Source organism: Motacilla alba, chromosome 4A, assembly GCF_015832195.1.
Source record: "Motacilla alba alba isolate MOTALB_02 chromosome 4A, Motacilla_alba_V1.0_pri, whole genome shotgun sequence".
In the NCBI taxonomy this organism is placed as follows: Eukaryota; Metazoa; Chordata; class Aves; order Passeriformes; family Motacillidae; genus Motacilla; species Motacilla alba.
Window position 1 is genome coordinate 17,996,692 of NC_052045.1, and position 23,148 is coordinate 18,019,839.

Here is a 23,148-nt window from a genome sequence, read left to right on the forward strand (position 1 = left end):
CCGCAGTCCCTCTCTCCCTCGCTCCCGCCGTCCCTCTCTTCCGCATTCCCTCTCTCCCGCTCCCTCTCTCCCGCAGTCCTTCTCTCCCGCTCCCTCTCTCCCGCAGTCCCTCTCTCCCGCATTCCCTCTCTCCCGCAGTCCCTCTCTCCCTCGCTCCCGCCGTCCCTCTCTCCCGCATTCCCTCTCTCCCGCAGTCCTTCTCTCCCGCTCCCTCTCTCCCGCAGTCCCTCTCTCCCGCAGTCCCTCTCTCCCGATCCCTCTCTCCCGCAGTCCCTCTCTCCCGCAGTCCCTCTCTCCCGATCCCTCTCTCCCGCAGTCCCTCTCTCCCGCATTCCCTCTCTCCCGCATTCCCTCTCTCCCGCAGTCCTTCTCTCCCGCTCCCTCTCTCCCGCCGTCCCTCTCTCCCGCCGTCCCTCTCTCCCGCCGTCCTTCTCTCCCGCTCCCTCTCTCCCGCAGTCCCTCTCTCCCGCCGTCCCTCTCTCCCGCCGTCCCTCTCTCCCGCTCCCTCTCCCCTCGCCCCGCTGTCGCGCGCTCCCGGTGACGCGCGCCGTGCCCGCGCCTGCGCGTAGCGCAGCGGCGTCATGGCGGTGCCGGGCGGAGGTGGGCCGGGCCGGGCCGGGCTGGGCTGGCCGGGGATGGCTCGGGGCGCGGGTCCCCCCACCCCTCTCCCCCCTGGCAGCGGGTCGCCGGCTCCCCCAGCTCGGCCTCCCCGCTGCCGGGCGCGGTGTCGTTCCCTTTGCACCGCGCGGCGGCGGCGGCTGCCGGGGCCCGGCCCCGCTTGAGGGCCCGAGGGGGCGGCTCCGGGCACGGGCCCCCAGCCCCGGCCGCTCTGCCAGGGGCGCCCCCGAGGGAGTGAGCGGTCTCGGGCACGGGGTCCCGGAGGCCCTGGGAGGGGGCTGAGGGACGTGGGAATTCCCGGAGCCCCGGGGGAGTGCCTGTCCCCGTGAGCTGTGTGTCTGGGCAGGGCTCCCGTGCCCCTGGGCAGGCACCGGGCAGCGGCAGGGGGCTGTGGTACGGTAGTCCCGGCACTGAGCCTCTCCAGGTGCCTGCAGGTGCGAAGGACGACACATTCAACGTGCTGGACCTGGCGGAGTACACCAAGAACCGGCCCTGGTGGCGCAAGATGTTCGCCCCAAGCTCGGGGTCGAGCGCTGAGAAGTACAATGTGGCCACGCAGCTGGTGATCGGAGGGGTCACGGGATGGTAAGACGGGCCGGGGCTGCCCTTGCTGCTCATGGCAGGCGCTGCCTGGGTCTCTGGGGTCACGCTGACAGGTGCTGGGTGATCGTGTGGCAGTCATTCAGGGGAGGCGGTGATCAGCCTGCTGTCCCCTGGCATGGTCTGCTGAGCTCTGGGACGCCTTAAATGCTGTCTATAAGTTGAAGAACTGATATTGTCTCTAAGGGAAGAAAATTGCACCAGTCTGCAATTATTTTTATTAATAATTAAAATTATTCTGGCAAAAAGTGGTGCTGTTGAATTAGGCCAGACAGGTATGAACCCCTTGAAACAAGGATGCCTTCTCCACTGGAGGTGGATGTTCTTCAGGCATCTGCATTAAAAACCTCCTGGGCTCACAGTTCCCAGGGTTTCCTGTCACTTGTAGCTGGGACTCAGTGTGGCTCTATTTGTAACTTCATTCCCACAGCATTGTTTGAGTTGAATATTTTTTGTAATCACTGCTTTGCCTCTTACCATGGCCCTCATCATCACCTGGCAACAGGGTAATTATTTAACAGTGTATGACAGAGCTTTGTCTTCTCACAGAAGTGTGACCTGGCCACCTCTCCCTCGTATCTTCACTAAGTGTATTCAGAAATGGGTAAAGGCAGGTTGCTGTGTTGTTTGCAGTGCTCATAAGGAAGTTTTCCAAGGAAAGTGTGGTTTGGGTGGCACAGCACACCAGCCCGTGGCTGCATGACTGAGCAGTGGGCTGGTGCTGGCTGCAGGAATGTTTTTCCTGTTGAAGGCTGGTAATTCCTTTTGGAGACCAGTGTAGCCTTAGACCACTGATGTGTGCTTGTTCCATCATTTTTCTCTTCTAAGAAATGAAAAGGTAAAGTAAGTAGTTGTTTGCTGCTTACCTTGCAAGTAAGTAAGAAAGAGGCTTGTGATCTGCTCCCCATGCTCTGTCATGGAGCAGCACATGTGCTCCCTAATTTCCCCTCAGAGATGATACCAGTTTAAAAAAAAAAAAACAACATCAAACATAAAATCACTTGTTGATTTTGGTGAAATCACAGGTTTCTGGTTACTCTTTTGGGAGAAGGATGAGGTTGAAGAGATAAGAATCAAATGGAAAGAGGCTGGGATGTGACAGCACAAAGTGAAAAGCTAAAAAGCATCAATTTTGTCTTGGTTCAAATCCTTCTCTCTGCTTGCACATGTGTTTCTTCTGCAGTTTGTCAGGCTGTCTCCAGTCCTGGTAACTGCTGCCAAAGGCAGCCTTGCCTGTGGGAAGCTTAACGAGTAGTGTGTGTGTGGTGTTTCTTTCTCCTGACTGAGTGCTGGTTGATTTGTAGGTGTACTGGATTCATCTTCCAGAAAGTTGGAAAGCTGGCAGCGACAGCAGTGGGAGGAGGCTTTTTCCTACTTCAGGTGTGTATGAACAGCAGCCCAGGCTTTCTGAGAACTGTGCTGCTGGGGACAAAAGCCTCTCCAGGAACAGGAATGCCTGTTGGGGCATGTGGGGCCAGTCCTACCTCCTCTGCCACGGGCTTGGCGTGGCTGTGAATGTCAAAGGAATGTGTTCTCCAGGGCACGTGGATGCAACAGCAAAGCAGGGTCAGCGTGCATAAACCAGTGCAGGATTGCCAGTGCACATCCACTGAGGATCTGCTGCCAAGGGCCGACCAAAGGCACAGGAGAGCTGTTACTGCAGGGGCACCTGAGTGGAGCACGAGAGAGCCTTCAGCTGCAGTGAGCCATGCTGCTGCTGCAGGACAGGCCAACGTACTGAGTCCTGGGGCTCAGGACATAGTGTCCCTGGAGAAACAGCCCTGCATGTCAAGAAGGATGTACCCATATCTGTGACATGCTTCCTGCCAACCTGGCTTCCCAAGGAGTCAGCTGGCACAGATGGGGCTTGCTGTAAAGCACTGGGGAAGAGGAGAGAAAGGAGATCTCTCTCTATCCTCTACTTCTTCTGGTTTCCAAGAGCCCTGGCATTGAGGGAAGCTGCTGGAATGTGTTCCTGTATCTGGTGCATCCTGGAGCACATAGAGCAGCCCTCAGGCCTTGTTCAGCTCTCACCTGTTTGCTCCTCAGGCAGACAGGTTTTGTGTGTGACTCATTCTCCCTCACTCTCCTGGTCCTGCTTGTTCTGCTGAAAGTCAAAAGCTTGCTCTGGGCAGAGGGAGTTCCTCAGCTGAATCACCCTGAGCAGATAAAATAGTTTGAGAGCAATGGGCTATTAATAGCTGTGTCCACCCACAGCAGCAGGAGAACTGCAGGGAGTCCCAGCAATATCCATGGCAGTTGTTAGGGGGAGGTGATACCAGCTTTACATTGAGGAAGGGAGGCTGAAGCAGGCTAAGCTGCAGTGTGTGTCCAGCAGCTGGGGGATTACTGTGGGAGACAGATGTTGCAGAACATTTGACACAGCTCCAGGGGTGGTGCTCTGTCCAGTTTTTAAGCCAGTGTGCCCACTGGACCAGTGAGTGGGAGGTGGCTGTGGTCAGGGAAGGTGGGTGAGCAGGGGGTCTGTTTACCCGTGGTCATGCAGGACTTCAGGAACTTTTTTCTAATCCTCAAAATTCTAGATTGCAAACCACACGGGATATATCAAGGTGGACTGGAACCTAATACAACGGGACATGAACAAAGCCAAGCAGCAGCTGAAATTTCACACCAGTGGTAATAATATGCCTCCAGAAGTGAAAAGCCGAGTGGATGAGGTGAGACAGCTCTCCCAGGGCATGTGCTGGAGGGACAGAAGAAAACAGGATTACCTCTTGAGCTGTTACAGATGTTCAGTTGTGCAAATCCAAGGCATTTTGCATACATACATTTTGCATGACAGCAAAATGGGAGATATGGCAAAAGCTGTGGATGTTACCTACCTAGAGTTTAGGAAGACATAATTTCCCACAGCATTCTCCTGGAGAGAATGGCTGGCTGGCTGCTTGTGGCTGAGCAGGCTGAAGATCTGGCTGTGTGCTGGTGCAGTTAGGGATGGGAGGTCATTAGGTTGGAAGTTTTCCCAAATCTGAGCAGTGGCATCTCTGTGGGCTTCACTTGCCTCAAGAACAGCCTGAGGGATTTCTTAGCAGGAGGGTCAGTGGGTGGCCTGATGTTGTTGAACACTGTTGTCTCTTCTCACCCCTGCTTAGGTGGTCATATTTCTGAAGAAGAATGCTATCCTGACTGGAGGGTTTGCCGGAGGATTCATGCTTGGAATGGCATCCTAGAAGCTGCACTCTCCTCTTGTGCCCAACCTCCCCTCCCCTCCTCTACTGCTGTTATCTCTCACTTAGAAGTCAAAGGATGTTGCCAACAGACTCAGTCCCATCTGCTCACAGGTTCCAGCCCTTATTTCTTACAACGCTGCTTCTGATTTCCACCTTTTTCTTCTGTCTGGGCTCTTGGTGTGCTGGGGTTGGTCTGGAAGCTTACAACTCCCAGTGTATCATGATTTCCCACCAAATACGCCCAGACTCAAATTTTCCGATGAGTTTCGACTTCATAAAAATGTAGTGGCAGAGAAACCTCTTAAATGTGCTTCTTCCAGGTGCTCAGGACTGTTACATGTACCTTTGTCTGCCAGTATATGTGTCAAACTCTTCACCACTCTGTATGTGTCAGCTCTTCACCACGATTTAGCTTTCAGTATTCCTGTCCTGGTACCTGGAACACCTCTGCTTCCCTCTGCACAGAGTTGATCTGTGCAGTCCAGAATGTGGTTGACTATCCTGGGGTGGATGCAGAAGTCTCAAAGAACAGCCTGAGCTGTATCCAGGACAGGGGAGTAGGGATTTTCCTGCCCTCCCCCTGCTGTTTCACTGCACATAGATGGCCATTTGGCTTTGTCTCTGCTGGTATCCTCCCCCACACTGGAATTGCAGCACTGGCACTGCTGATGGGAACTGAGCACTGAGGCTGACTCTCCAGGCCCTTTCCTCATCATGTGTTCTGAAAGTCACCAAGTTCTGTTCTGTAGAACCACCTGATTGCTCAGCCTTTGAGGCTCTCTCCTGCTTCCAGCAGGCCCAGCCTGCTGTGTCAGATGGGGGCATTTCAGCTGTGCCACCTACTGTAAATCACTCTGGGCCTCTGACTGGGGTTTCCATGTCTGCCACAGCCTTCTCTGGTCACTTTGGCATTGATGATGCTCCTTGAGCTGTAACCATGTGGGACAGGATTGTAGACAGGAAATGCATCCCTGCTTAGAGTACACTCTACTGGTCCAGGTCCCTTTTGCCAGCTGTACTGGAGAAAGGGGGATGGTGTGAAATCTGGAGTGCAGTCCTTTACTTGCCTCTGAAGAGCACAAATTCCTTCTACCTGGTCTCTGCAAGCAACTGAAATGACAAAACTTTAGTGAAAACCACACCATGCTCTTGTGAGAACAGTTCATTTGCATATTTCTGCCTCAGTTATGTTCCTTCTTTGTGTTTGCCATTTCCACAAGAAAAGCTGTTTGCTTAATTCCATCAGCTGCAGCCCTTCTCCTGCAGGAGATGAGGCAACCCAGGTGTGGAGCTCAGCTGTTTTTGGACAGTCTGACTCAGTGCACTTGTGTGCACTACAAGCAAACATCCCCCAGGGTATTCTGCAGGCACAGAGACTCGTCTGACAACGTGGTGATGTCCTCCAGCAGGTATAGGTTGGAGTTCTTGCCCAGAATGTGGGATTTTATGTGCAAGTCAGCTCATGCTTCAATGGGAAACATGGTAGGGAGCAATGACACTCATGGCTGGGTGGCTTGCAGCACCTGGCTCAGCAGCTGCACCCCATTTCCAGTGCTGTGCAAAGGCTTTGTGATCTGCTGCTCTCAGTATGGCTGGAAAAGGGATCTTCCCCTGAGAGCTGCTGGCAGAGCTGAAATGGTGGGTTCTTCCACCACAGGGTTTGGAATGAGCACTTGCAGTTGGTAATTTTATTTCAGCTCTGCTGATTAAAGTGTCCATATAGCACCACATTGATTAAGCTGAGGTTTTCCTCACCTTCAGGATCTGAAAAGAGGCTGCAGGTAATCAGGAGATAGAAGTTGCTGTCTTTGCTCCTGTCCTGCCATACATGGCCAAGGAGAATGAAGGAGCAGCTGGGCTCACATCCTTTAACAATGGCCTTCCTAAAGGCCATCCTGGACTGCAGGAGTGATGGGATGCAGCAAATAGGTCTTCAATAAATTGAAATGTTTAGCAGTGGAGTTACAGGTGGTGGGGTTTTTGGGGATTTGGTTTGTTTTTCTGTAGGATCTGCAGATGGGAGCATGCATAAATAGATACACTGTTCTTGGAGGGTATCTCTGGTTCCTGTAGAACAACAGCATTGCTGCTCTTTGGCTGGGTGGGCTGCAGAACACAACTCCTTCTGAGATGCACTGATCTCCAAAAAGCTGTCTCCAATGACAAAGCTCAAAGCAAATCATTAACCGACCTTGAAGATATTTTTCAGGCTCAAGTAAGTCACTACTTCTGCCCAGCCCTAGGTGGGGCGAGCTCTGCTTATGTCCCAGTTTGATGCTACAAAGAGAAATGGCCCAGAGAGGGAGCTAAAATGCTGCTGAAAAGGGAAACAACAGATTTATGCTGAGTTTGATGTGAATGTAGGCAGGGAATGGACAAGGACATCAGGATGTGGCAAATCTTTCTGCTGTGCTGATGTTGAGCTCGTGGCTGGCACTGTTTGATGCTGTGGGGCAACACTGGAAGCTTTGATGCTGGATCAGTCTCTGTGGGGATGCATTTTCATTGCTGCAGGTGCCAAGATGAGGTGTCCCTTCCCCTCCCCACTCCTGCTCCTTTTAGTGTTGTTTCAACAACTTCTGACATCTGTTACACTCTGAGAAGATTTCAAACACATTAAGCTTTTAAAGTGGTTTTATATTGTATGTAAATGCTTGTTGAAGTGATATTTTATTAAACAGTTTTGCTCTAAATGCTTCTCTGTGTGAGGTCTGTTGGCTTCCTGGGAACCAGCACGTTCCAGTCTCACTGACTGAGGGGAGCACCCACAGCCAGAGAGAAGCAGGAGCGTGGCAGGTAGCACTTGGGGACGTGGCTTAGTGGTCACCTTGGCAGTGCCGGGGGAATGGTTGGACTCGATCTTAAAGGTCTTTTCCAACATAAATGAGTTTATGGGGGGTACCAGCCTCCCCTCATCCATGCAGGTAATCTGGGCTACCTTAATAAATCCCTCTCCCTGATCATCCTGGCACCACTCACCCATATTCCCAAGAGTGGGATGCTGCTAGGGCAGGAGCTGTGTCTGTAGCCAGCCTGGGTTGCCTCTGCTGAGCAAATTTGTTCCACCCAACTTCAAATGGGCATGGAGACAAGGCTATTTCTTTTTCATGGGTGCAATGGAAGCCTAAATATATATATTATCATCTATTAGTGACTTTCTTTCCACTGTTCCTGCTCCGATAGGGCAAAAGAAAAATTAGCTACTTGTCAGTGAGGTGGTTCACAACACTGTCATCACTTTCCCCTACTTTTTTAGGGACACTAAAGCCCCTGTTTTATCTAAAAGGTTTTTTCTTGGGGGGACAGCAGTGGGAGGGGAAGACAAGCCCTAAATTATTCTGATCTTCAGCCCCAGTTACAAAAATATCAAGCAGCTCCTATTTAAACATGATCTCACATGGCTCTGGGCTGTGAACGGCAGCCAAGCCGCCCGGCTTGCAGCTCAACAAACAACCAGAGACCACAATTTGTTCCAGTCGTTTATTTTGTACCATGGTATTTCAGAGCAGTGAATACAGATGGTTTGCTCTTCTAGGCTTCAGTACACACAACTATTGTGCCTAGACCTCAGTGGTTTATAGAAGCTCTATTTCATAAGTAAGTTGTACTTGATCACAGCACAAAAGTCCTTTACGGCTAGATCTAATACAGAGTTAGGGCTAGTGGGTTGGGAGCCTGATATTTGGGTGCCTGGACTCCTGCTACAGGGGACAGCGAGACAGGCGGCTCTGAGGGGTGGTGCAGGAACCTGTCTATGAGCTCTTCCTACAGGTCACAGGAAATTCTGCTGCATGGCCGAGAGCATCTGGAAAGCCATCTCTCCCGGGGTCCAGACACAGCCAGCTTGGGAGTGAGTCTGGAATGTTGTGTGGAAAATAACTGCCTACAACTGCTTGTTCAGTAAGCAGCACCTAAGTCAGTTCTTGGATCTAGCCCAGGGCTCTGTGACAGGCCTTTGGGTATCAGCAGTTTTAACTAGACTTGGATTCAAAGCATATTGCTTAAAGGTGTTCAATTAGACATAAATTTATAAATTTTGTATCAACAGTCAAATCTTTCAAATGAATATTGCTTTTTTAAAAAAATATCCTATCCCTGTAGCAATCCCTGAAATTATATTCCTGTAACATCTTTATCATGCAAATAGCAGCGTGTAGGCAATTCAAATATAAAATAAACAACTCTGTCCAGTGGAAAAGTGAGGCACTTAGGCAAAGTGACTTGTAGTCACTCATGATCTATACAAGACTTAGGAACAATCATCAGACCTGATTCCCATTCTTGAGCTTGAACCACTGGACAGGCAAATGTTGTCTGGAACTACTGCGTGGTGGCAGCAATACCTTTGCTGTACCAAGATGGGTTTGTTTCACGTTTAAACTCACTCTTCTGAGCTCATTTCCTGTACCTCTTGCTCCAGAAGCCAGAATAACTCGGTTCCAATTCTCCATTTTTAGAGCAAGGATGGATTAGAGTAAGGTAAGCATCCTAAAAACATCAAGTTGACATTTCACAGGTGTGATGCAGAGGCAACATAGATTATGTTTTCGTACAGAAAATAAAGTTTGTTAACCAGGCCATATGTTGGTACTGTGTAATGCTTTTTGGTGTGCTGAACGGTGTGTTCCAGGAGCAATCTGGCTTTTCTGAAAGTCTAAAGAAGGCTTGAAAAAACACACACGAGCTCTTCAAGTGAGTCCATGCATTGTGTTACTGAGGTGGTGGGGAAATTCCTTTTGAAGTCAACTTAGCCTTTTCTCTCTCCCTTTCTTCTCTCTCAAACCCTGAACAACAGACGGACCTGCCCTTGGTGTACCGAGCGCAGCATTTCCGCATCTCCTGAAGCGCAGCTTCACACTTGGACTCCACGTAGTTGTTCGCTGGAAAATAAAGAGACACCAGGTCTGCAGAGAGAAACAGGCTTTGTTCCCTGAGGGAGCACACCTAGCCCAGCTCTTCAGCATTTCATCATTTTCTTGCTCACAAAAACCTCTCTTTAGTCGCAGCTATCTAAAGCTGTGGCTCTCTGTGACTCGGAGAAGCGTCCTGCAGGAAGAGACTGAGTCTGGTTTGAGTTAAGAACCGCTGCCTGTCTGCCCAGAACCACAGGGCATGCACAGCCACCTGCTCTGCCTTGGATGAGCTCTGCAACCCCTACACAGCTCTACACAGCTGCACTCTGACTTTTAAAAGATTAAAAGAAGCAACAGCAGCATAATGTGAGACACACAGCACCCGCGGAGAGCCCAGAAAGCAGCAGTGAACACCTCCTGGAGAGCCCAGAAAGCAGCAGTGAACACCTCCTGGAGAGCCCAGAAAGCAGCAGTGAACACCTCCTGGAGAGCCCAGAAAGCAGCAGTGAACACCTCCTGGTTAAGGAGCAAACCACACTGCTGTGATCACTGGGCTGTGAACTCCCTGACTGGGTTGGTGAGTGAGCTGTAATACAAACACAGGGATCACCCCTGAGAAAAAGGTTGTGGTGATTTCTGCAAGCTGACAGCCCAGGAGGCATGGCAGGCCCCTGGAGAGGAGAGCTGATCTCTCTCTGCCATAACCTGCAGTTGATGAGTGCTCCAAGGCTCTCCTCTGCCTTTGCAGCTTTGTTTCTAAAACTGTACCTACGTACAGGCACACCATCATCTGTCACGGATGCATTGCTGAAAGTCATACACAGAGAGGAAAACACAAAAGAGATTTACAGCAGGCATTCAGTCTCGATCTTTTGGAACAATGACTTTTGAGAAGTCAGCATGTCCCAAAGGTCCAGCTCCCACCCTCCATCTCACACGCTGGGTACAGTGACTGTGCATTCCTCAGTTAAGGCTCTGTACTTTAACTTTTACACGGGAAATTGCTTTGCTCTCTGTCAACTCAGCTGCTTTATGTGTGCACATCAGACAGCTCCACAGCACAAGACAGGAACAGCAGCAGTGACAGTGACGTGCACATGCAGCAAAGAGCTTCTCTGCCAACACTTAACTGTTCAGATCAACACTGCACACAAACCTACACAGGAAAAACATTTGGAATAACTTCCACAAATATTATAAAAATAACACTGCCACAGATGGGACCAAAACAGGGTCAACCATCAGCTCTTAAGTGCAGTAATACAGGGGGGAGAAGGTGGTAGTCCTTTGTGGGAGAATGCTCCAAACCACGAGGACATTAAAGGTAGTCTCTAGACAATTGCTGGGGACATGAAGACCACCTCACACCTCGAGGACAGATCACCTAACCTGTTCCTGACAGAATTCTTGAAACGCCCCTGTTCTTGAAACACCCCTGAGCAGCTCTGCAGTCTTCTCATACAATCCACCTACTCCCTCACTAACCACACTGTAAGAGAGCTTATTATAATGTCTAGCTCTCCCTGCCCACAGCTGAGTCCCAAAAATACACCTGGGATCTCACTGCCAGCATGGAGAACACTACAAGCACATTACTGTTACTAATGATCTGCTTTATACTAATGATGTCTCATTATTTACAATTAAGCACAAAGCAATTCTATTAAAATCAGACATTATAATTTTGTTCATTTTGCAACCAGGCGATGCTAATGTGCTTTGTTCCTTCTCAAGGTGAAAGGAAAAGGTTAAGTTAAAAGAATTAAGTTCCACCAAAAATCAAGACACCAAAGACAAAATGACACTTGGTACCTTGCAAGCATTTCTGTATTTCACAGGCTTGTTTCTGGCAGGGATCCTTCCGGGACATGTTCAGGAACTAAAATGACAGGAAAATGTTACTGGAGATCAGGGTTCCTTCCAGGGGGTGGGGGAAAGACAATGCCCTACAGCCACATCTTTCAGGAGCTCCCAATTTCCCCCACTGTCATCATTCAGAAAACATCTACTGCTGCTTCCAGGTGCCTGCCAACATACACGAGAACTCTCTGCGTCTGGCTACAAGATGATGATGGGGACAATGAACAGAGGAAGTTTCATGTCACTAAGTTTAAAAGCCTTCTTCCTTTCTCTAGATAAAATGTGTCCTTTTCCACTTGGATGTACAGATTGCAGAAAATATTCAAATTAACACAGCTGACTAAATTTTAAGAGTTTTCTATCTCTAGACCTTATACTGAGACATGTATTGATGTGAAATCCACCTCTGTGAGCTTCGCACAACCAAGGATTTGGTGGCAAGTCATGGAATCATAGCTGGAGAAGGCATTTAAAAAAACAATCAACCAAACAACTCAGTTGTGTATAGGCCATAAAGCCAAGAAGGGCTCTGTTCATTTTGTTTCAGGAGGAAGTCTCTTAGAAATCCTCTCCCTCTGTCCAAAAAAACCCTCAACCAGACTGGAGGACAGCTCCATCTTGTTCAAATCCGTCAGAAGAGGATTTCAGACACTCAAGTTGATTTTTCTGCAGCTGTGACACCTGTAACTGTGTCAGTGTAAGCTCAAAAGCCAAGCAAAAGCTGGTGGTACCAGTAGTTGAATGGGAGACCTCTAAGGAAAGCACCAGTGTCACTGAAAGTGGTGGTGAGACTGAACCCTCTGAGCCACATTTCAGTCTCTGCTCAGAGCTGGGAGCTGCTGCCTTTCCAGCTTCCAGCAAGTCACCAGCCCACAGCAGTTTCCAGTATCACTAGGGCATTATTTGCAGCATCCTGGCCGAATTCCATTGGGGCAATTACATTCTGCCTACCTAGAACTCCCCCTGATGTTTCACTTGGTCACAACACTCCTCTTCACTGCCTGTCCTAAACTCTTGTGTGATGCTGCTGTGTGTTGTTTAACTGCTTCCACCTCAAAGGTGGCTGCATTTCAGTGGAGAGAGAACCTTTTATTGTACAAAACAGACAATGGCATCTTCCTAGAGCCACTGCTCCTGAAAGACAAAAATTCATATTAAAGAAAGACCGGGAGTAAACAGTGCACAGTACAAGGCAGGGGTAATGTCTGCACATACCAGATTAGTCCCCAGGCACGAGTTTAAGCAGCAGTTCTTCAACACCATCAAGCTGTAAGCGACAAGGAAAAGTTCAATACGTCTACAGTTACTGTGGTTGAGCTAATGGACTTCAACAAAGTAACAGTCCTCTGCCGTCCCTCAAGGATCTCAAATGACTTCACAAACAGGAATGACTATGTTCTATTGTTGCCACCATCCTTACCATGAGATGGTGCTCTATCTCCCAAACGCGAGAGTTACTATCCCTGTACTGCTCACCCTGGGACAGCTGCCACATGTGAGGCAGCCGGGATGGGGGGAGCTGGCTGGGTCGCAGCGCCTCACCCAGGGGAACCTGAATTCTTTGGATCCGAGCCCTCAGCATACCTTCCTCCTGGGGGAAAGTAACAAACAGAGCAGGCAGTTACTGGCAGAGGCACCTGAAACGGCAATGCTACAGCCACGGGGAAGCTCAAAGCACACACTTGCCTCTTCCGCAGCCACGAGCCAGGTTTTGCGGTGCTCATCGCAGTAAACCCCCACGCGCCGCACCCAGAGCCGCACGGGAGGAGCGCCGGCCTCCCCTCCCTGAGCCATCCCTCGGGCGCTCCCGCAGCTCAGCTGGACGGCATCGGCCCGCGGGGTGCACGCGTGGTCTCTTTAGCTCTGAGCACATTCACGGGGAGAGCTCCCGGACCCGGCAGCCAGGCGGTGTCTGACTCTCGGATGAGATGCTACGTGCGGAAATGTCCCTAAAAGTCAGCTCGGGAGGCTGAGGCGGTGCCTAAGCCAGCGGAAACGTCAGGCCGAGTCGTACGCTGGGACACGCGGGCTGGGGGGCATTGGTAAGGCATTCTGGGGCAAAAGGTGCTATTGGTGCAAAGTTAAACCCTGCGAGTATTGGCTTTGCTCATTCCACTAACAGTCCTATTAACAGTCTTTGTGTAAAACGGGGGGGAAAAGAGGTGGTCTAAATCCCAAAAGCAAAACTCGTGACCAGCAGTGAGGTGAGCTCAACAGGAACGAAGATCACTCTGGAGACAGAGCACTGAGCTCGGTGTGCAGGACTCTCATCTTTGGAGCTCGCTGAGCTGTCGGGGTGCAGGGTCCTTTGTCTCATCTCTCAGGGGTGGCAGCACTGTCCATTCACACCCAAACTCCTCGGGAGCAGCGCTCAGGACTGCGTCACTCGGCTTTTGGCTGGTCACAGAGAGCCAACACGGGCAGAGGAGGCTGGGGCATTGAGGTGCTTCCTGCTACTGTAACTTTTGTTTAACAGCATGTTTATCTGTGTGCCAGTTAGATCAAGCTGAGCCATTAGCAAATGGAGGTCAGGGGAAATTATTCTCTTTGAACCCTAGAAGAGGTAATCAAAATGGTACAGACAGTCTTCATCCTTTATCTAGGTGTAAAGTAGAACAAAGTTAAGCTGTAACACATACAACATCCTCCTGCTATGAAGCAGATGCAATATTCCTTATCCCAGTGAAACACAGTGGTCTTCTGAAAACTTGTAACGTTATAAGGCATATTTCAAACAGGAGCAAGAAAATCTGGGTGCAAAATAAAGGAGGGAAGGTCAGGGAGAGAAAAAAATAAATTGTTATACATTGGGGTGCACATGTTACAGAAAATACTCTTCCATGATGCCCTCCATATCTTACATCAGTGTTTCTCTACCTTTTTGAGCCAAAGGAGCACTCAGCCTTTTTGAGAACAAAACACCAACCACGGGTCAGCCTGAACAGCACCATCACAAAAAAAAACCTTTGAGTGTTCTTTTATTACTTCTTTTTTTCACCCATTCTGTTTGTTTCCTTGCTTGATGTGTGGGGGTGTGTATGTGCCCTACACAAAGCACCACTGTTCTGGCTGCCATCCTGTGATGAGGGACAGGCATTCCAAGGAATGCCCCACCAGCTGGATCACTGGCACTTACAGGAATGTGACTGCAGTCCGACAAGCCTCACAAGGCCTTCAGGAATTAGGGTTAAGAGGACCTTTCTGTATTTCTTTTCCTTTCTGCTTTACCCTAAGCCACATTACAAATTTAAACCCCTGTGTGGAACTCTGCCCAACAGTGAAATGCAGCAATTGCCACTGATCATTTTCAGTCAGCTGAACATAATCCCCCCAGGTGGAATTCGGCCAGGATACTCTGCAGTAAAGTGCAAAAAGTTCCATCGTGATCAGAAATGCCCAAGAACTTGCTTTTATTCCATCCAAAGCTGGAATTTTTATGGGTCATCATCCCCAGAACCAGAAGGTTCAAGACTGCCTCCAGTAGTAGAAAAATACATCTCAGTAAGTGAACTGTGTTAGCTGCTGTAGGTAAGCTCTCCTGGAAGGTCTCCTAGCCAAACACTGCCCTGGTTCAGCCTGGCTGATCTGCAGGGAGCAGCCAAAGCACAGCATGCACGTTTGCATCCATGGGGAGTGGAGATGGCAGCGATGACAGATCCAGGACAACAGAGCAAGGTCTCATGCACAGGACACTGCAGAATGGGCAGAGGTCGATGTGCGTTGTCACCCTGTGCCCCACTGATTTGCCCCAAGCTTCCCCAGAACTGCAAAGCTGAAAGGCTCAGTCTGGCCTGTGGAGGTGCCCAGGTAGTGCCACATGGAAAACCCTGAGGTCAGGCAAAACCATGGATTGGGTTTGGGGTGGGGCAGGAATGGGGCCTGGGGTGGGGCAGGTGTCTGCAGCACCCAAACACACCAAAGAAACTGGAGATTCCACAAGCACACGCTCAGACGGTGCACCTGAAAACATCCACAGTGTCTTATTGCTGCAGGTTTGATTAGAAAGCAAAAACAAAGCCTGAGGGAGGACATGGGTGGAAGGAGAAGAGAGCTTACTTATATTTTAAACAAGTTTTAAACCTGAGTTCTTACACTTTGCTTCATAACCTATCAAAAAACCCATCACAACCAACAAAAACCCCAACAGCTTAAATCTGCAGGATTGCAGCATCATCCTTTGAGACTCTAACGTTCCCATCAACATAGCTTTAGAAGGCTGAGCTGTTCAAAAGTGCTGGTTTGGGGAGATTCAAATCCCAATCCCCACAGACAGGAATAATACTGGCAGATGTTCTGTCCATCTTAGCATCAATCTTAGAAGTTTAATGCTGTTCTGGGACCTGGATGGATTTCTGAGCCATAATATATGGATAAATGTCAAAATGGCCAGGAGGAGGAATGCAGCTTGTAGTGACAACAATTTATTTGGTTTTAAGTTCAGTACATTAAAATATTTTATGGAAACAGTGACAGAAATTGCTCCAGGTGCTGCCTGGATCACCCTAGAGCTGGAGGTCAGTGTGCTGAATAAACTGCACATTTTATCACCTTCTGTTCTAAAAAGCACCTGGAGTTCAGCTGCCATTTAGGCACCAAGGAAAAGCACTGCTGAGGCTCAGCAGTGCTGTGCTGACACAGTTACAGCCCCAAAGCAAGGCAGGCCAGCCTGGCGTTCTGCTGGGGCTTGAGAGCTGCCTGCACACCCCAGGGCTACAAGGGTGCTGAGCCTTCCTGAAAAACCCAGCCCGGCTCTGGCAACAACTCGGGGATCTGATGATCTGGTGACTTAAGGGCATGTGGAGACACTCTAAAGCTTCTTCTTGGGGGTTTGGACTCTACTCTGCCTGGAGCAAGCCCCTCTGACTCCACGCTCCGCTCTGCCCGACCTACTGAGGGGTAGCAGATGCTCACCGACCAGCCGGGCTGTCCAGCAGCGTGGGGAGGGCAGGCCGAGCTTTGGTGGGATCTAAAAAACAGGAAGACAAAAAGTGGACATAATGCGGGGGGAGACGCGCAGAAGGGCGGGGAGGGCGAGGGAAGAGATGCAAGAGCCGGGCGGAGGAGCGGGAGCGGGGGGCAGCGTGCCCAAGCCGGGCAGGGAGGGCCGGAGGGGAGGGGGTGTGGCGCAGGCGTGGGACCGGACCGGACCGGACCGGACCGGCCACGGCGGGGCGGGCGGGAGGAGGGCGCAGCACATCGCCACGGCCACCGCGTCCCCCCCGGGCCGGGGCCGCGGGGCCGGGCGGGCGGCCCTGGGCGTGAGGCGGCCGCGGGCCCCGCCGGGCCCGCCATGACCTACCTGCACCCGCGCCGCGACCGCCGCGCCGCGTGCGCCGCGCAAAGCCGTCCCCCGCCCCCGGACCCGCCGCCTCCCCGCGCCTGCCCGCAGGCCCCGGAGGCAGGGCCCGGGGCCGAGCCGAGTCGGGTTAAGCCGGATCGGGCCGGGCCGTCCCGTTCAGGCCCGGCCCCGCCATCCCCCGCCGCTCCTTCGCGGGCATCGGCCGCCGGGCGGAACCCGGGCGGAACCCCGGCGCCGCCGCTCCCGTGGGCGGCACGGCCTTTCCGCCGCGACGCACCGCTCGCCTCGCAAGAGGCTGCGCGGATTGGCCGGGAGGGCCCGGGAGCGCCGCTGCTATTGGTGCATCCGCCGAGGGGGCGGGGCCAGGGGCAGGCGGGCCGGGGGAGGCAAGATGGCGGTGCAGGCGGTGCACCTGGAGGCGGACGCGTTCCTGGTGTGCCTGAACCACGCGCTGAGCACCGAGAAGGAGGAGGTCATGGGGCTCTGCATCGGAGAGGTACCGCCCGCGGAGGGGCGGCCCCGGGGAGGGGCGGGTGGCGGCGCTGCCAGTGCGGGTTGTGGCCTGCGCGGGGCCGTGGGATGGCGGGGCGCGGGCTGTGACCGCCGGCATCGCGCACGGAGCGACCCCGGCACCCCTCTCGTGTGCGGCCCTGGCAGCCGCCAGCGCGTGGGTCAGCTCCTGAGAGAGTCGAAGCTCAGAGTCAGGAAAGCTTCCCGTGCCCGTACCCCCGCGTTCTGCGGGGCGCACCCGTGCCCTGCGGGTTGCCGTTCCTCTGGCAGAGGAATCTCTGATTTCCCCTCTGTGTCGTTAGGTGGACACCAGCCGAATCGTCCACATCCACTCTGTGATAATCCTGCGGCGCTCTGACAAGAGGAAAGATCGTGTGGAGATCTCACCGGAGCAGCTCTCAGCTGCTTCCACTGAAGCAGAGATATCCTTCAGCAGAGACAGCAGCAGGCTCGGAAGTGCTTTACCTCAGAGCTCTTCTCATGGGCTGTGTTTTAGGCCTGCAGTGGGCTTGAAGCCATCAGCTGCTCCCTCCTGCAGCTGCTCAGCTGGGAGGGCTGTGCTGGCTGTTGCCTTTCCCTGGAGTCTTTGTTGGTTCCAGTGCTTGCAGTGGAATTGTGTTATACATTTGCTATCATTGTTTTGTATTTGGTCACAGGTAAAAGGGCAGTGTGTTTGCGGAGGGGGGTGGCAGTTCAGCAGGGAGGCTGAGTGGAAGAGGAAAGGTCAGCAAGGCTCCAGGTGCTGCACTGGGGAGCCTCTTCTCTACATGCTCTCGAGGATGCTGCTTTGGACAGCTGCTGAAATGTTTATGGCCATATGCAAGCAAAATCCACTTTGCTTCTGCAGCAGTGGCTCCTGAAGGTGCTGGGGAAGAGGCTCCCATCAGCTCCCTGCACTGTCTCTTATCGCTCCTCCAAAGGGATCTGGAATTCTGTTGCCTCATAGGAGACCCTTTTAAAACTGTGCTGTTTTCCCTTGTGCATACAGCCCTTCCCTTTGTCTGTTGGTTCCAAAAGCTCCTTGACCCCCACACAGGTTGGCAGAGATGACAGGACGCCCCATGAGGGTGGTGGGCTGGTACCACTCCCACCCCCACATCACCGTGTGGCCCTCACACGTTGGTAAGAGCAGCCCTGGGCTGGGCTTGGGGCAATCTCCAGCTGCTGACCCTGGCACTGTCACTGCAGCTCCAGTCACACATTCCAGCAGCTCTGCGTCTGAAGCGTTCCCCGGCTGCCTGGGTGGGCTGCAGGGGCCCCTGCCAGTGCAGCCCCGTTCCGCTGTGTGCTCTCCGGGGACCCAGACGTGACCCAGGAGTCACAGATCAGCTGCTGCTGGTACTGCTGTTCTTCCAGATGGAAAAACCAGACCTTGGGTGTGGGGAATAGCAAAAAAAGCTCTGGGGATGCTGGGCCTGCCGTGATGAGTTCTGATATATGTGAGTGTTAATAGCTAAAAACTTTCATAAAAGAAGTACCTGAGTACCTTATATGTGTTGGACTTCAACCTGTGGCAGCAGGCTGGCTGTGAGATAATTTCTTGGCTTTGTGAGCTCATCTTCTATTTTTAAGATTTTCTGTTTACATTTTAAGTTGTATCGAGTTCTTTATTTGAACTCCAGTCTCCCAGAGTGAGGATGTAAACATAAAGTTTGTGACCTTTGTTACCAAGTTGCACATCACCCTTCAGAAGGCGGCAGATCCTTTCCCAGTCCTGCAGGTGAGCAGGGCAGCTCCCACTCTCATTTCTGTCCCTGCAGATGTCCGCACGCAGGCCATGTATCAGATGATGGACCAAGGGTTTGTGGGGCTGATCTTTTCCTGCTTCATTGAGGACAAGAACACCAAGGTAGGCAACTTAAAAATGGCAACAAACCCTCCAGGGGCGCATGAGAAACATCAGGGCGGAGCTGAAGTCCTTGGGTGCAGCCGGCAAGAAGGGCAGAGCTGTGCTGGGAGCACATGGAAAGCACAGCAGGAATGATTTGCATTGTGATCCCAAGGGCAGGAGAACAAGTGATGATTGCTCTGAGCTGCCCAGGGGGCTGTAGCAGCAGCTGCAGTGTGTGCCTGAAATGGGCCAGGGCTCTTCCCTCAGGTGTCCAGCCCAGCACACACAGCTCTGCCTCCTTCCAGCTTCTCCAGGAGGTGTGGCTGTCGTGTGAGATAAGCTGACAGTCAGGTCTAGGCTGTCCAGGCAGCTGCTGCTTAAGAGTTTTTTCATCATTAAAGGGTTTATCAAGGTATGCCTTAAGCACCTCCAGCAAGCAAATCACAGCAAAACCTCTGGAATTCTATTAAAAGCTTCCTAAAGGAATGTGTCTTTGCCTTTTAAATTTTTTTTTGCCTTTGGACTCTGACTTTCTGCTGTCTCTCTTAGACAGGTAGAATTCTCTATACCTGTTTCCAGTCTGTTCAGGCCCAGAAGAGCTCAGAGTGAGTACAGAAGAATATTATATCTGATTGTATTTTGTCTCGTCTCTCCTTTCTCTGGCTTGTGTCTAATCCGTGGCTTCTCAGCCTGTTGTGAGGAGCAAATGTACAGAGATACCTGCACAGGGTCTCCTGACTTCTGCTCCTGCAGGCTGCAGGAAGAGAATCTAAAGATTAGGAGTGATTCTTTTAGCCTAGATATTTATTCTCTTAAGATTTGAGGTCAGGGTGGGGATTTGTGCTGCATTTGGTGTGTAGCAGCACCAGCTTTTTGCTTCCACATCTAGAGGTCGAGCCCAGGGCCAGAGGCCCCTGGACACAAACACTGGCCCTTTTCCATGGGAAACAAAACTCAGCACCCCAGGTTCCTGATGTCAGTTTGCAGGAGGCACTGGGCAGGGCCAGGGCAGCCCAAGTTGGAGGTGGTAGCATGTAGGCACACGGTTTGGGGTCGCTGGGATGGGGCTGGCCCAGCCTCATCCCCCGTGGGCACAGCAGTGAAAAGCAGGTGAGCAGCACTGACAGCAGCGAGCCATGGAGTGCCCAGGGGTGCTGAGAACCAGCAGAGGGAACAGAGGGCACACAGGCGCAGTGCCTCAGCACCAGGGCTGTGGAAGGCTGGGCTACAGAACAAATGAGAGCCAATGCTTGAAGCCTTCTGAAGAGGTGTGGTGTTACTCTGTGTGAGTTGAAGCTTTCTGGAATTGTAAGGTAATACTCTGTGTATTGTGTCTGTCTCAGCTGTGACAATGGCAGGTTGGGGGTGGGAGACATCCCATGCCATTTGGAATTTTAGGATGCAGCAGCCCACTTGGGCCACAGGCCTCAGGTTTGCACCTTACAATTAAAATTCAAGACAAGTATGTGGATATAAAATGCTTCCTTTTGCTTGTCAATTCCAGCATGTGTTCCCAGAAGTGGATGTGCAGCACTGCCAGGCCTTGGACAGACTGTTGCAAGGTTGTAGAAGTCAGTTTTTTGTTTGCTGCTTTTAATTATATCTCGTACCTTTCTAGATATGACCGGATTGAAATTCCCATTCATGTTGTTCCCCATGAAACCATTGGGAAGGTGTGTCTGGAATCAGCTGTAGAGCTGCCCAAGATCCTTTGCCAAGAAGAGCAGGATGCCTACAGGAGAATTCACAGGTACCAGCCCTGGGGCTCTGTCCCTCTCCAAGGCTGTCTTTGCTGACATGTTCTACTGTTGCTGTATTTATTTAAGACTTAGCAAAATCTTAGCAAAGACTTAGCAAGGCTCCAGAAATTAAGAAGGATTAGCAGCTCCTGTGCCTCTGTAGAACTTACTGAAGTCTGTAGTACTGAGCCTGGGGTTAGCAGCAGAATTTTGGGGTTTTGTGATCACGGGTTGTTATCCTTGTGAATGTGCAGGGCTTCAGCAGGTGAAGAGGTTTAGGTGTACCTGTGCTCTGCTTAGTGAGTCGTGGGCAGCTGTTGTACAGCCTGTGTTTAATACACAGTTCCTGCTGTCTTGTCTCTAACCTGCCTTCATATCCTTCCCTTAGCCTCACCCATCTTGACTCTGTAACCAAGATCCATAATGGCTCAGGTAAGGATTTCTTTCTTGCACGTGATTATCCAGGGTGCTGCTCCCAGAGTCAAAATGGTGGAATCTTGTTACACAAGAACAGAATTATAACTAGGAACTTAAAATAAAAACTTCAAAGGCTGTAAAACACCCTAATCCTGGGTGAATAATGAATGTTGTATCCTTCAGGCTTTGAGGAATTGGTTAAAATTACAGAAGACTTTGGAATTGTTTGGGGTTTGGGGGCTTGGTTTGTTTAGGTTATTTTTTCTGTTGGAACAGGAAAGGGGATTTGGGATTTGTTGAGTGTTAAAGTAGTGTCTGGCTGACCTGTATGCACACTTCCATCTCCTGGCACTTTATAGGTGTTACATGGATGTGACATCTTTCCTTGTGCCACTGTGAGGGGGTCAGTCCTAATCCCACTTCTGTTCCATGTTTAATCATCCCATTGTCCATTCTCACATGTTTAGGAAATGAGGCATTCTGTGACGCTTTGAAATTTAGAAATTAAGTAGCATCAGTGATAAGCTGTGTGCAGATTTTCACTGCAGATCTGCCATCCCTGCCTGGCTCACACTGAAATGGTGTTTCCCTGTTAGAAGCTGCTGGTTCTGACCTTCCTGTGCAGATGTGTGGTTGCCACAGCCAGGCTGCTGGAGGGTTTCCTTGGCTGGCTGTTGGCTTCAGGGGTGTTGTGGCACACTGAGTCTTTTGTTTGCTGTCCTGGCATGATGTGTTGTTGCTCTTTGCAGTGTTCACAAAGAACCTCTGCAGCCAAATGTCTGCCATCAGTGGGCCCCTGCTGCAGTGGCTCGAGGACAGACTGGAGCAGAACAAACAGCGCATGCAGGAGCTGCAGCAGGAGAAGGAGCAGCTGCTGGAGGAACTTGCTGCTTTAGAGTGAGGAGGAAATGCAGACCCTTCAGGAAAGTGACATGAAAAAATCTTCAAGAACTACTCCAGGTTGAAGGGTGGCCCTACATTGCCTCAGTGGAGGTACTGGCTGTGCCTCTTCTCTTGCAGCAAAGAGCACAGCTCCAGGGTCAGGACTTTACCTGCTCCAGCTTGGTGCAAAGCAATGCTGTGTCTGCAGTTGCTGCACTTCTGGCTCAGTGGTGGGGCTGGGCAGCACCTGAAGACTCCTGCTCTGGAGAGCACACACCTAGGGAACCTGTTGTTTCTCCCTCTATGTTTTGACAGAAGTCCTGCTTTACATGTATTCCAGGAGCCTGGAGAGCTAGAGGGGAAAAGTGTGTGTCCCTGCTGTCATATATGATGCTGCCAACTTCTGCCTTCTCTTAGTAGCTTCAGTTGACCATGATCTTATATCTGATAATGTTCTGGATCACTGGTCATTCACCCAGGCAGGTAGGAGGTGGGAGGGAAGCTTGGGAACAGACCTGGAAGATCTTTGACATACGATGTGTTCAGCATATGTCAAACCAAATAAACAATTCCAAAGCTAGAGCTGTTGGGAGTAGAAATGAAATGAATGCTACCAAGTGCCAGTGTCTGCATTTTTTGGTCAGTCTGTATTCTGTCTGTATTCTCTTACTCCATGTAATGCTGGTGTGTGCCCAGCACCCAGAGGTTCTCTAGAAAATGAACTGTTTCTGCTGGCTCAGTGAGGGGACTGTGGTTCCCTCCCAGAGGGAAGAAGGTTAAGGTGCTGGCCAGGTGCTGGTCATGGCTATACTAGTCTGACATTCTTCCATGCTGAACTGCAGAAATTTCCTAAGACTGGAATAAAATAGCTATTGTTAAATTAGTAATCCCTTTAAATGTTCTTGCTGTTGCATTTCACAGTATCCCCCCTATGTACCTCCTCATCCGTGTTCCTTCGTGTCAATCTGTCCCATGTGAGCAAAGGATGGGACAGTTACAGTGACAGAGCTGAGGCAGGGGCCCTCCCTGCCTGTGACAGCCAGTATTGGTTAGCAGCTGGAAAGTGCTGTCAGAGGTGGAAGCCCCATACCCCCACTGCTTTGTCAGACTTGACTTTTCAATCTTTCCACATTTCTGCTGGCAAATCCCCTAAGAGTAGAACGTCCTTGAAGTATATTGCTCACTACTGTTCTCTTTTTCCTTAGAAGTGCTGTGAATAGTAATTAATCAGTTTTTGAACAGGCAGTGGTTTTGTGCTGTTGTTTTTGCTGTTGGTTTCTAGTTCCAATGCTCCTTACCTTCATCACTGCGGGAGAAGGGAGGGTGGTGCCTCAGTGTCCCCAGGCTT

The 23,148-nt window shown here is 51.1% G+C and overlaps 4 protein-coding genes across 14 annotated transcripts; 2 read left to right on the forward strand and 2 right to left on the reverse strand.

Moving 5' to 3' along the window:
• The first annotated feature begins 456 nt into the window (after nucleotides 1–456).
• Nucleotides 457–7,102, forward strand: FUNDC2 (FUN14 domain containing 2). The gene is made up of 5 exons (XM_038164481.1): nucleotides 457–600; nucleotides 1,053–1,203; nucleotides 2,523–2,598; nucleotides 3,762–3,896; nucleotides 4,332–7,102. The coding sequence occupies exons 1-5, from the start codon at nucleotides 582–584 to the stop codon at nucleotides 4,407–4,409; spliced, it is 459 nt and encodes a 152-aa protein (XP_038020409.1). The 5' UTR covers nucleotides 457–581; the 3' UTR covers nucleotides 4,410–7,102.
• A 773-nt stretch (nucleotides 7,103–7,875) lies between these two features.
• Nucleotides 7,876–16,709, reverse strand: CMC4 (C-X9-C motif containing 4). 4 transcript variants are annotated; one of them, XM_038164494.1, is made up of 4 exons: nucleotides 16,422–16,709; nucleotides 16,013–16,088; nucleotides 11,075–11,141; nucleotides 7,876–9,289 (listed from the first exon to the last, which is right to left on the reverse strand). In XM_038164494.1, the coding sequence occupies exons 3-4, from the start codon at nucleotides 11,130–11,132 to the stop codon at nucleotides 9,120–9,122; spliced, it is 228 nt and encodes a 75-aa protein (XP_038020422.1). In that variant the 5' UTR covers nucleotides 11,133–11,141; nucleotides 16,013–16,088; nucleotides 16,422–16,709; the 3' UTR covers nucleotides 7,876–9,119. The 4 variants fall into 4 exon arrangements, with proteins under 4 accessions (XP_038020422.1, XP_038020419.1, XP_038020420.1 ...); XM_038164491.1 differs by having other exon boundaries at nucleotides 16,034–16,088; nucleotides 16,422–16,475; XM_038164492.1 differs by lacking the exon at nucleotides 16,013–16,088 and having other exon boundaries at nucleotides 16,422–16,473.
• Nucleotides 9,215–16,480, reverse strand: MTCP1 (mature T cell proliferation 1). 8 transcript variants are annotated; one of them, XR_005259877.1, is made up of 7 exons: nucleotides 16,422–16,479; nucleotides 16,034–16,088; nucleotides 12,809–13,872; nucleotides 12,543–12,713; nucleotides 12,338–12,389; nucleotides 11,075–11,141; nucleotides 9,215–9,289 (listed from the first exon to the last, which is right to left on the reverse strand). XR_005259877.1 is itself a non-coding variant. In XM_038164486.1 (7 exons), the coding sequence occupies exons 4-6, from the start codon at nucleotides 12,914–12,916 to the stop codon at nucleotides 12,342–12,344; spliced, it is 327 nt and encodes a 108-aa protein (XP_038020414.1). In that variant the 5' UTR covers nucleotides 12,917–13,676; nucleotides 13,762–13,872; nucleotides 16,034–16,088; nucleotides 16,422–16,479; the 3' UTR covers nucleotides 12,169–12,256; nucleotides 12,338–12,341. The 8 variants fall into 8 exon arrangements, 7 of the variants coding, with proteins under 7 accessions (XP_038020414.1, XP_038020417.1, XP_038020410.1 ...); XM_038164486.1 differs by lacking the exons at nucleotides 9,215–9,289; nucleotides 11,075–11,141 and adding an exon at nucleotides 12,169–12,256 and having other exon boundaries at nucleotides 12,809–13,676; nucleotides 13,762–13,872; XM_038164489.1 differs by lacking the exons at nucleotides 9,215–9,289; nucleotides 11,075–11,141 and adding an exon at nucleotides 12,169–12,256 and having other exon boundaries at nucleotides 12,809–13,676; nucleotides 16,422–16,480.
• A 48-nt stretch (nucleotides 16,710–16,757) lies between the features above and the next one.
• BRCC3 (BRCA1/BRCA2-containing complex subunit 3) lies at nucleotides 16,758–23,041 on the forward strand. The gene is made up of 8 exons (XM_038164480.1): nucleotides 16,758–16,917; nucleotides 17,234–17,353; nucleotides 17,966–18,053; nucleotides 18,692–18,780; nucleotides 19,312–19,367; nucleotides 20,381–20,512; nucleotides 20,890–20,933; nucleotides 21,668–23,041. The coding sequence occupies exons 1-8, from the start codon at nucleotides 16,813–16,815 to the stop codon at nucleotides 21,817–21,819; spliced, it is 786 nt and encodes a 261-aa protein (XP_038020408.1). The 5' UTR covers nucleotides 16,758–16,812; the 3' UTR covers nucleotides 21,820–23,041.
• Nucleotides 23,042–23,148: the final 107 nt, after the last annotated feature.